Source organism: Betta splendens, chromosome 4 (genome assembly GCF_900634795.4).
Source record: "Betta splendens chromosome 4, fBetSpl5.4, whole genome shotgun sequence".
NCBI lineage: Eukaryota > Metazoa > Chordata > Actinopteri > Anabantiformes > Osphronemidae > Betta > Betta splendens.
In genome coordinates this window covers 962,370-974,125 of record NC_040884.2, presented here as the reverse complement: position 1 = coordinate 974,125, position 11,756 = coordinate 962,370, and the positions used below count along the sequence as shown (strand labels likewise).

Genomic DNA, 11,756 nt, shown 5'->3' with positions numbered 1-11,756 from the left:
ACACACACACACACACACACACACACACACACACACACACACACACACACACACAGACACACGCACACTCTCTCTCTCTCCTCTGACCTATTTTCCGGCGCCACAACAGAAAGCAGGAGAGCGACTCTGCAGATAAAGGCAGGACGTGAGCCACTTCAGGCAGCTGCCCGGTTCTGGGCCGGTTCCACTCTGACTGCGGTCCATTACTGCCACTCCGGTGTCGGTAATCCAGCTCTGACAGACCTTTCATAGCCTCTGTGGCTCTTTAGAAGTGAACACTGAGGCCGAGGGCAGAATAACAGATTAACGAGCCTAATTTGTCCTGAGGTTTTAATGGCCAGAGCCAAACACCGTCCTCCCACAGCTTCTATCAATCTAAGTGTCTCTGTGGTCGGTTTGAGTTCGCATTTATAGGCAGCCATGTGCTTTCAATTTCTGCTGCGGACTAATACAGACCATTTGAGATGTTTGAGAAGCTCGGCTGCACGGCGTGGATGTGTGACAGCTACAAACGCTGCTCTGGCAGCGTCAGGTTTCCTGCTGCTCGGGTCCGTTTGTGAGGCGATGGCGTGGATCGAAAGCCCTCCTCACTCACATGGAGCTCAGAGATGGTACCGCACAGCAGCCCCTCCAGGTTGGACTGAACCCAGGTCCCATGAAGACACGTGCTCAACATGAAACGTGGACCTGAACCGGTCCTGGGACCTTGATGTTCTGATACGGCCTCAACTCTCCACATCGGATCAATGATTCCAGAACCTGCTGCTCTGCAGCTCTGTCCTTGAGAGGAGAGCAGGGTAATTGCAGAGAGCACCTCCAGAGTTATGTAATGGGCCTGGCACAGCTCCCAGAACCCATTATGCTGGCACAGAACCAGAACCAGAGCGTGTCCTAAGTTCAAAACCACCCTGACAAAAGCTTCAAACCAACAGCTAAATATACTTTGTTTGTGCAGCAGCGATTCTCACAGTCACAAACGGAAAGTTTCTATTTGTGTTTAGAACCAAAGCAGAGATCAGAACCATCATGGATCCGTTTGACAAAGCGTGTTCTGTATGACAGCATGGCGTCAACACAGCTGATTACTGGAAACACACTCGCACAAAGCAGCTGCTGCTCTGATGTGTACAACAACACAACGCGTCACGGTTTCATATCTCTGCTCCGACGGCAGAGTCAACGAAAGCAGGTCCACAATAAGAGCTGTAATCAGCAGTGAGTGAAGCCTCGTCTGAGAATCTGCACTGGGCAAAGACGCAGTGGATGAAGAGACTCAGCAGGAAAGTTAGCGAAGCTCTGACTCATCCACAGTTCCAGCTGCCACATCATCCTCCCAAACATGTAAACAGCCATTAGCGCCGAGCGGCGCTAGCAGCCACAGCAGCTCCTACCTGTTCGAACTCTCGGAGGCTGTGCATCTGAAGTGGGACCTTCTCTTTGTCATCGAAGGACAAATCTGCAGATGGAAACAGAAACGGGTCAGAACCTGGTGAAGCTTTGCCGGTGTTTCAGCAAAGGCCGGACCCAAATCAATTCAAATCATTAGTTTCTGTTTCGACAATTAGCTGTAAATGTAATGAGCAAAGTGTGAACCCTTCATCTTCATCCGGTTCTCAGACCCCTTTCTTGGTTCTGTCCTCAGACTCTTGTCTTGGTTCTGTCCTCAGACTCTTGTCTTGGTTCTGTCCTCAGACCCTACGTTTTGGTTCTGTCCTCAGATCCTTCATCTTCATCCTGTCCTCAGACCCCTGGTGTTGGTTCTGTCCTCAGACTCCTCATCTTGGTTTTGTCCTCAGATCCTTCATCTTCATTCGGTTCTCAGACCCCTTGTCTTGGTTCTGTCATCAGACCCCCTGTTTTGGTTCTGTCCTCAGACCCCTCATCTTGGTCCTGTCCTTAGACCCTTCATCCTTCATGTCATCAAAACTAGATTCATTTTGGGCGTCACATCAAATCAAACACTTTCGACCTGCGTCTCATGGTCGTCACCACCAGGTCCAACCTTTTCTGTTGTCTCGAAGCAGTAGACAGAACCTGAATGGGCCTGTTCACTCTCCTTCCTTCAGAAAACAGAACCTGGACAGTTTAGTTCACATAAATAGGCTTTGTGTGTAGCTCAGGCCTCGTAAATCAGCTTTGGCCTGGTTGCTCCCACAAACCAGCATTAAACAGTTCCACTCTAACTGAGAGCTATCAGTCTAATGGTGCAGAGCTGCAGAGTCCAAACACCTCTGGGCTTCGTCAGCAGCATCTCTGAGAGGCTGTGATCAACTCCCGCCTTATTATAACTTTATTAAACCTGGCTGCACACGGCGAGATCCGTTCCAGCTGAACCCACTCCAGAGGTCTGAAGAAATCTGACTAAAAGGCTCCAACCAGGAGGCATTTGTACAATAGAGCCCAGAGTTGTGTTCCTCCAAAGGCAGCAGAAGAAGAAGGGGGGCCCGGGGCCCGGGTCCCGGGGGGGGCAATCAGCACGACTTTGGCAGAGTCCACCTTTCTGACGGTTCCTTAAAATTGCAGCACATTAAACGTTATTAAACAGCTGCTCTGTAACATAAAGGTAGAAGGTCTTGGAGCGAGTCCTGACTTCTGACGCACGGACACAAACCCACCAACACCTCTGCATTGGACCGAAGGAGCCTTCACTCGAGTTCTGTTGCTCCCACATCACAAACATCAACACTGACCTGATTTAAATCATCCAAACAACTTCCTGCTTTTCAAAACCCAGCGTTCAAATGATGTTTATTTAGTTTTAGCTCAAGTTCATCCCAACAAATTAAAAAAAAGCTGCATTGTGTTTTCAAGGCTGCAGATGAATGTGTAGTTATAATACAGATTTGTAATAATGTTTCAGAACCAGAACCAGACTGTAAAGCTTTGCTCCTAACAGACATCGTCGCCCGCAGTCACTAGAAGCCACAGAGCTCTCCTCTGACTGATGCTAAGCTACCATTAGCCGTTAGCTTTGTCTGTTCCTCAGCACGCGGCCTCTTCGGTCCTGGGTCCAGGTTCTGACTGTCTAGTGACTGGCTCCACCTAGGCTGACTTGCTCCTATATGACAGGGGACCTTTTAGTCATCCAACTGACTTAAAAGGACTTTGTGTCTCTAACTGTTCAGATTAATTCATCTTTGTTCCAGTGCAGACAGCACACAGCGCCACAGCAGGAGCTTGTTTCAGGCCAGTGTGAACTTAAAGTGAGGCGTTAAGTTCCCAGCAGAGCAGCAGAGCTCTGTTGGTGTGTGAGGAGGCGCTTACCCATCGCTGGTCCGCTGCTCCTGGGCCCGGCCCGGTCCTCTGCGGCAGAGTGCCTAAAACAAGACAGAGCGATGAGCCCAGTTGAGTCCGGTTCCCGCTGGCCTCCTGCTGTGTCACTGCTCAGTAACAGCAGAGGAGCCGTCAGGAGACAACAGGCTCACTCACACATGGGTGAAGCTGAGTCAGCGCATGCTTCAGCTCACACAGACAGCAACTGGCCGCACAGGTTTGGGTTTAGCACCAGTGGAGCCTTCCTCCCACCGAGTGTCAGGAATGTTCAGTGAGGCCTACGTCCAGCTGAGAAAGGCTCATTTACACGTGAAGAGGGGTCCCTGAAGGCTTCCCCGACCCCCGGCCTCCGCAAACCACGCTCAGTAACAGCTGCGGCACATTTGTGTGACAATAGAAGCTGAGCGGACAGTAAACTCCTCAGCCCACGTCTGCAGCACCAGGCTGGACCCACACCAGCCCACTAGAACCAGAACCAGAGCAAAGCCTTCGTTCTGCACCAGCTTTTTGTTTCAGGTCTTTTTTCTGCCGTTGTCTCTCGTCACGCAACGGGTTAAAAAGGAAAAATCTGGTCGCTTGATAAATGATGCAACCAAACCTCAGCAGGTATTTGTGTTACTAACTAAACATGAACTATCAAACATGACTCGTGGCACCAGAGCGACGTGTGGTGGAACTGAGAGCAGCCTCTCTTTCTATGCAACGCTGGCACAAAGGTCCCGTTCTACACGGAGCCGCTTCTGTTTACTCCATGACTGTACTTTACTGGCACACACACACAGACACACACACACACGCACACACAGACACAGACACACACACACGCACACACACACACACACACACACACACACACACACACACACACACACACACACACACACACACACGCACACAGACACACACACAAGCACAAACACACACACACACACACACACACACACACACACACACACACACACACACACACACACACACGCTCTTACCGTCCCCTGGACAAAAAACCACTCATGTCCTCAGGTCTCACATCCGTTTAGCTCCAGTCCACGGCAGCAGTGGAGCTGTGTGGCTGCAGCCTTTCGTGAAGGAGCTGCTTCCAGAGACGAGCGACCACAGCCTCTGACGTGGCAGCGCCTGGAGGTAAACACCAGTGGGAGCAAAGGTGATCGGCCTGAAAGCACCGAGTGTTCCAGCGCCAATGAACACAGGCACCAAACTGTCGCCTCCGCGCCTCCGGTGTTTCCACAGGGTGGAGCCGTGTGGGAGCGCCCTCCTCCCCCACAGGTGGGGGAGACATGTCGGGGCAGGTGACACAGGCCCCGTCACGCACCAGGAGCGCCAGACGCAAACACGCACAGCCTGGGTTCAGACAGAGGCTCAGCACAGCGCTGCATTCCTCCGCTGAGTCAGGCAGCAGCACCTGGACCGAGCCGGACCTCGGCCCGCGGGGCGTTAGCAAACGGCCATGAGGAGAGAGAGTCCGGACCGAGCCGGACCTCGGCCCGCGGGGCGTTAGCAAACGGCCATGAGGAGAGAGAGTCCGGACCGAGCCGGACCTCGGCCCACAGAAAGTTAGCAAACGGCCATGAGGAGAGAGAGTCCGGACCGAGCCGGACCTCGGCCCACAGAAAGTTAGCAAACGGCCATGAGGAGAGAGTGTCCAGACCGAGCCGGACCTCGGCCGCGGGGCGTTAGCAAACGGCCATGAGGAGAGAGAGTCCGGACCGAGCCGGACCTCGGCCGCGGGGCGTTAGCAAACGGCCATGAGGAGAGAGAGTCCGGACCGAGCCGGACCTCGGCCCGCGGGGCGTTAGCAAACGGCCATGAGGAGAGAGAGTCCGGACCGAGCCGGACCTCGGCCCACAGAAAGTTAGCAAACGGCCATGAGGAGAGAGTGTCCGGACCGAGCCGGACCTCGGCCCGCGGGGCGTTAGCAAACGGCCATGAGGAGAGAGAGTCCGGACCGAGCCGGACCTCGGCCCACAGAAAGTTAGCAAACGGCCATGAGGAAGAGAGAGTCCCGGACCGAGCCGGACCTCGGCCCGCGGGGCGTTAGCAAACGGCCATGAGGAGAGAGAGTCCGGACCGAGCCGGACCTCGGCCCACAGAAAGTTAGCAAACGGCCATGAGGAGAGAGTGTCCGGACCGAGCCGGACCTCGGCCCGCGGGGCGTTAGCAAACGGCCATGAGGAGAGAGAGTCCGGACCGAGCCGGACCTCGGCCCGCGGGGCGTTAGCAAACGGCCATGAGGAGAGAGAGTCCGGACCGAGCCGGACCTCGGCCCACAGAAAGTTAGCAAACGGCCATGAGGAGAGAGAGTCCGGACCGAGCCGGACCTCGGCCCGCGGGGCGTTAGCAAACGGCCATGAGGAGAGAGAGTCCGGACCGAGCCGGACCTCGGCCCACAGAAAGTTAGCAAACGGCCATGAGGAGAGAGTGTCCGGACCGAGCCGGACCTCGGCCCGCGGGGCGTTAGCAAACGGCCATGAGGAGAGAGAGTCCGGACCGAGCCGGACCTCGGCCCACAGAAAGTTAGCAAACGGCCATGAGGAGAGAGTGTCCGGACCGAGCCGGACCTCGGCCCGCGGGGCGTTAGCAAACGGCCATGAGGAGAGAGAGTCCGGACCGAGCCGGACCTCGGCCCACAGAAAGTTAGCAAACGGCCATGAGGAGAGAGGCAGGATAGCTTCTGCTTCAACAACTAAAAAAGTTGGAAACCACAGAAGAGACAGACAAGACAGAACCAGAACCACACCCTGGAATTATCCCCCTCACACCCTCCTCCCTCCTCCCATGCGGAGGATTCCCCCTAACACCTTCCTCCCTCCTGCCTCCTCCCATGCGATGACTCCCCCTCACACCTTCCTCCCTCCTCCCTCCTCCCATGCGGAGGACTCCCCCTCACACCTTCCTCCCTCCTCCCTCCTCCCATGCGATGACTCCCCCTCACACACTCCTCCCTCCTCCCTCTTCCCATGCGGAGGACTCCCCCTCACACCTTCCTCCCTCACACCCTCCTCCCATGCGGAGGACTCCCCCTCACACCTTCCTCCCTCCTCCCTCCTCCCATGCGGAGGACTCCCCCTCACACCTTCCTCCCTCACACCCTCCTCCCTCCTCCCATGCGGAGGACTCCCCCTCACACCTTCCTCCCTCCTCCCTCCTCCCATGCGGAGGACTCCCCCTCACACCTTCCTCCCTCACACCCTCCTCCCTCCTCCCATGCGGAGGACTCCCCCTCACACCTTCCTCCCTCCTCCCTCCTCCCATGCGGAGGACTCCCCCTCACACCTTCCTCCCTCCTCCCTCCTCCCATGCGGAGGACTCCCCCTCACACCCTCCTCCCTCCTCCCTCTTCCCATGCGGAGGACTCCCCCTCACACCTTCCTCCCTCACACCCTCCTCCCTCCTCCCATGCGATGACTCCCCCTCACACCCTCCTCCCTCCTCCCTCCTCCCATGCTGAGGACTCCCCCTCACACCTTTCTCCCTCCTCCCTCCTCCCATGCTGACCCCCTCCCTCTCACAGACAATGCTGGGACCCTCCCTCAGCGTCTGTACAGGAAATCGCCCGCCTCTTCGCTCCGTTCCAGAACGTAAACAAATGAGCATCAGGTATCAGAAACCTGCTCATCTTCCACATGTACCACGTATGTGCTGTGCTGCAGCAGGTGTTTTATTACATACCTTGTCCTGGAGCGAGCGACCGGTTATTTGGCATCTAGCTTGAGAATTCAAGGTATTTTCCGAACCTTCACTCTCCACCATCTGCACCCAATCAGACCTCCTCGCTGTGCTCTGATCCGGGCCCCGGGCCCCTCGCCTCCGTGGGAGGGAGGGACCTGTCCAATTAGCTCCCTCGTCTCTGTACAGACTCTCAATGAGGCTGGTTCCGCGTGAAGCCAAGCAGAGAAAGCTGAAGGTGAGGATTCAGGGACGTGAGCATCTCAGCTAAGAGCTGCTCAGCAGTCATTTATTATGAATGAGCGTCGTACAGCTCGTATTACTGAACAATCAATACCAGAGAAGGCGTCACATCACTAACGTCTGTACTTTACCGTTAATAACTAAACAGACCTGTTATGACCAACTACTACAACTGAGCCAGGGTTTAAATGTAAAAACATTCACGTGTCAGATAAAGTGAAGCATTTCTGCCTAAATGAAACCTCAACAGTAAACGTGGAGCATCAGGGGACGTCTTATCTCGTGCTGTGTATCTGCAGGGACGTCCAGGTTACGGGTTGGAACAGCTGTCAATTAAACACAGGCTCATTCTATTAGTAGTTAATCACAAAGCGGTACCAGAACCTTTGAACCGATGTAGAGCGGCTGGTTCCGGCTGACCTGCTTCTTGGGGACGTCTGTCTGTCTGTCTGTCTGTCTGTCCCTCACCTCTCCGTCCTCTGCGGACGCTGCGGAGCCGCTTCCATCGTCCCACGGTAACTTTGACCAGCTGTGAATCTGTGTCTGATCGAGGAACATGTTCAACAAACTTAAGCTGCAGGGACACGATGCGCGTTGACGGGGAAGCGTCTTCCCGCTGGGCCCCGCGTCGACACGGAGCGTTAACGGTGGCGCGTGCGTCAAACAACGGTGCGTTTCCACTTGTTCTCGCTCTTTGAATCAACCTGTAAAGCAGATGGTGCGTGATTACCTCTCAGCCCCCGCTAGCGCCGCGTGTCTCCCTCCATCTTCGTCTGGTAAGTGAGCTCCGGCTCCGTGCAGTCAGTCCGGACTCGCCAGCATCCCTGTCGGTGCTCAGTGTGGAGTCAGGAAGATGCTGCTGCTGCCGATGCTCCCGTTTCAGCTCATTGGTCGGCAGCAGAGAGGGAACCCCCCCCCCCCTCGTCGACCCAGTAAACTGCAACCCCCTAGAGCCCCATAGATGCTGAACGCATTGAGCATGCATGCATTTTACTCACTTACTTATCATGCGATAGAATCCAGTGGTGCCACGACCGACCCAGTGGTGTTCAGGCTACAAACTGGAGCTGGACAGTGCGTGTAAATGTGAATGAGTGAGTCCTGTCTGTGAGTGGGATCCTGTGTCACCTAGTGGCCAAACACTGAACTACAGCTCCCAGCTTCCCTCTGGCTTCACGTTCTGTCCTGTGAAGATCCTGTGTCTATTTGTCCGTCCACAGTTGGAACACAAGAGTTTAGATTTTCATAGTCAGTGGAATACTGAGGGCAGGAGAACCTGAACCAACAGATCAACAAGGGACCGTTTTCAGTACTGAACAGTTTATTGAGCACACACAACCTGACTCAGTGTGTGATTGTGTGGTTGATGGTTGTTTGGGTTATGGTTGTTTGGTTGATTATTGATGGTTGTTTGGTAGATGGTTGTGTAATTGATGGTTGTGTGTTTGATGGTTAATGGTTGTGTGGTAGATGGGTGTGTTTGATGGTTGTGGTTGATGGTTGTGGTTGATGGTTGTGTGTTTGATGGTTGTGTGATTGATGATTAATAGTTGCGTGGTTGATGGTTCTTTGGTTGATTATTGATGATTGTTTGGTTGATTATTGATGGTTGTTTAGTTGATGGTTGTGATTGCTGGTTGTGTGTTTGATGGTTAATGGTTGTTTGGTTGATTATTGATGGTTGTTTGGTTGATGGTTGTTTAGTTGATTATTGATGGTTGTGATTGCTGGTTGTGTGTTTGATCGTCAATGGTTGTTTGGTTGATTATTGATGGTTGTTTGGTTGATTGTTGTTTGGTTGATTATTGATGGTTGTTTGGTAGATGGTTGTGATTGCTGGTTGTGTGTTTGATGGTTAATGGTTGTGTGGTAGATAGTTGTGGTTGATGGTTGTGGTTGATGGTTGTGTGTTTGATGGTTGTGTGTTTGATGGTTTTGTGATTGATGGTTGTGTGTTTGATGGTTGTGTGGTTGATGATTAATGTTTGTGTGGTAGATGGTTGTGTGGTTGATGGTTGTTTGGTTGATTATTGATGGTTGTTTGGTAGATGGTTGTTTAGTTGATGGTTGTGATTGCTGGTTGTGTGTTTGATGGTTAATGGTTGTGTGGTAGATGGTTGTGTTTGATGATTGTGTGATTGATGGTTGTGGTTGATGGTTGTGTTTGATGGTTGTGTGATTGATGGTTAAATATGTGAGTGCGTTTGTTTGGCCTTCCTTCAGCTTCCTGCTGTGTTTGTAAGAATTTGTCATAATTGTCAGTGGGGGTTCAGTTGACAGTTAATAGCAGCTCATTCCTGATGCAGTGATCAAACCCGTCATCGTTGGCACCGGTCCCTGTCAGAACCTGTAGCGTGCCAAACCTCAGGTGGTTCTATCAGCTACAAACACATGTTTCACAGCTGCTCAGTCTCTCACAGACCTCAAATGTCATTTCTACTAAAAAGTCCAAATATTTGCTGACACCTGATATTTCTCAGTAACAGTAAGCTTTACTGTAAACGAAGCATGTCAGTCAGGACCAAGGTTTGACGAGGAAGGAAATACAAACAGAACCCTAAACTAAATGGACTCACATGTAATGGACCACTGTGGCCTGGTTGGATGTAGCAGAATTCCCAACACGAGACCATGAGAGGAAGAATAAACAGGTGAAGAGACATCAGACAGTTCCTGAATTCTTTGGGATCTTCTGAAGCTTTACAGTTTTTTGTTAATCAACACTTCAGGAGTCACCAGAACCCGACCACTTCTTCCCTGGTTCTGTGCTGGGAGTTGAGCCTGTGACAGTAGGAGGTGATTACCAGAGCATCAAATCCAGCTGTGCGCTTCGCTGGGGACCCGGTCTGCTAATCAGGTATTAGCCTAAACCACCATTGTTAAATAAGGACAATACAAACATTTCCTGTCGGCGTGGAGCCCATCAGGCGCCGCCACTTACACTAAATGGATAATTGAGAAAAAAATAAACTGTGGGCTCCACTTGCTGCAGGCCAGGCTGGTGTGTGTTAGAGAGAGGGGGAGGGAGAGGGAGGAGAGGGGAGACATGGGGGGGACAGGGAGCCAGAGATGGTGTTTGCTCAGCACCACTTGGGTAAATTGAAGGCAGCTTTGGACGCAGCTTCGGCTCCGAGCGGCCCGGTTTGGTCGGGAACTCGCTCTGGCACGAGATGTGACAGTGATATTCATTTCAGAGCAAGCCTCCATTTATACGGAGCTGAACACACACAGACGAGCTGAACCAAAACTATTAGAGAAAACTCAAACCGCCTTCAAAGGAGAAAGAGAAACATTCGTCATGGCCTGGAGTTGAGCCGCTGATCAAACAGCGCAGGCAGAACCCAGAGCTCTGCTCACACACGCTGTTGGGCCAAAGCAACGCGCCCACGCTCGGCCGAACCGATCCAGGCCCAGTGTCACGTTTCTCCACATAATCACTGCCAACTGGTCCGTATGGAGCCCATTAGAGCCGCAGAGCTGCAGCCGAGATGACGGAGGAAGAGGAAGAGCTGGAGGAGATGAAGATGAACGCACAGCTCAGTGCTCCTCACAGCCTCTCATGGTGCTTTTATTTTAGGACCCAGTTCTGGTTCTGTCTGTCCGTCTGCGTCTCCCAGGGCCTCAGCAGCTTCTCCTGCGCAGACGGCCGGTGTCCAGCAGAGGGCGCAACACAGCTGAGGAACCAAGAGGAGGCCTGTAAGTGACTGAGGCCTGGACGTGGGACTCATCCCAGAACCCGCTGGCGCCGTCGTGCAGAGGACGGATCTGCAGCTCGGACCCTGGTTGTGTCTAGGAGAGCTAAGGAGCCAGGTCCATCGGAGCTCAGCAGCTGACAGGGCTGATGGGAGCAAAGAGAGCTTCAAAGTGCTGCCTTAGAAAGCTTGTGAGCCACGAGGAAAGAAGTCCGTGATTACACGGTGACGACGTCTCGCAGCTCACGTCACGTCACTCACCATAATTGTTGTTTTGGTCGTTGCCCTGCAGAACCTCAGCAAACAGGACCAGAACGGTCACAGCAGCCAGTTCGGTCCGAAGCATCCGCCATAATTAACAGGCCCAGTTCTGTGCAGCCTGGGAAAAGGCCCGAGGTGACGCCGTAGTTCTGTCACAGAAGAAGAATCTCTGGTCGGAACCAACATCAGGCCTAATGACCAGTGGCAGAACCTGACTCACCTGGATCTGAGAAGCTGCTGTTTCCTCATCGCTGTCTCAACGTGAACAACTGAAACAGGGACGAACAACAGAACCACGTGGTTCAAACATCTGACATTAAAGCCTCAGACCCTCAGACGCTGTGAGAAACAGAGCTGGGTCTGACTCAGTTCTGGGTCTGACCCAGTTCTGGGTCTGACTCATCCAGTTCTTGGCTCCTAAAGCCGGGAAAAGCCAGCTTTTATTTTCAGAAACAGTTCGTGCTAATCAGAAAAAGCAAATGTTTGGATCTCCGTTCCACGAGCACACGGGCGCCCGTTAACCTTGAGATGGCAGCTCGGAGTTAATTATGTTTCCTTTCCAGTCCAACAGAGGGTGCGTTAGAGCGGCATCTGTGTTTAGGA

General features: G+C 53.1%; 1 protein-coding gene across 2 annotated transcripts in view; it reads right to left on the bottom strand.

The window, feature by feature from the left end:
• pde4dip (phosphodiesterase 4D interacting protein) overlaps window positions 1-8,090 on the bottom strand; it is a 42,545-nt gene extending 34,455 nt beyond the window's left edge. The window contains exons 1-3 of one of the 2 annotated variants that reach the window (XM_055508483.1): window positions 7,931-8,090; window positions 3,265-3,317; window positions 1,392-1,456 (exon numbers count right to left, since the gene is read on the bottom strand). In XM_055508483.1, coding sequence (XP_055364458.1) covers window positions 1,392-1,456; window positions 3,265-3,268 — 69 coding nt within the window. In that variant the 5' untranslated portion in view covers window positions 3,269-3,317; window positions 7,931-8,090. Of the gene's footprint in view, window positions 1-1,391; window positions 1,457-3,264; window positions 3,318-4,259; window positions 4,501-7,930 lie in introns of those variants that run through there. The other variant, XM_055508482.1, reaches the window with a different exon arrangement.
• Window positions 8,091-11,756: the final 3,666 nt, after the last annotated feature.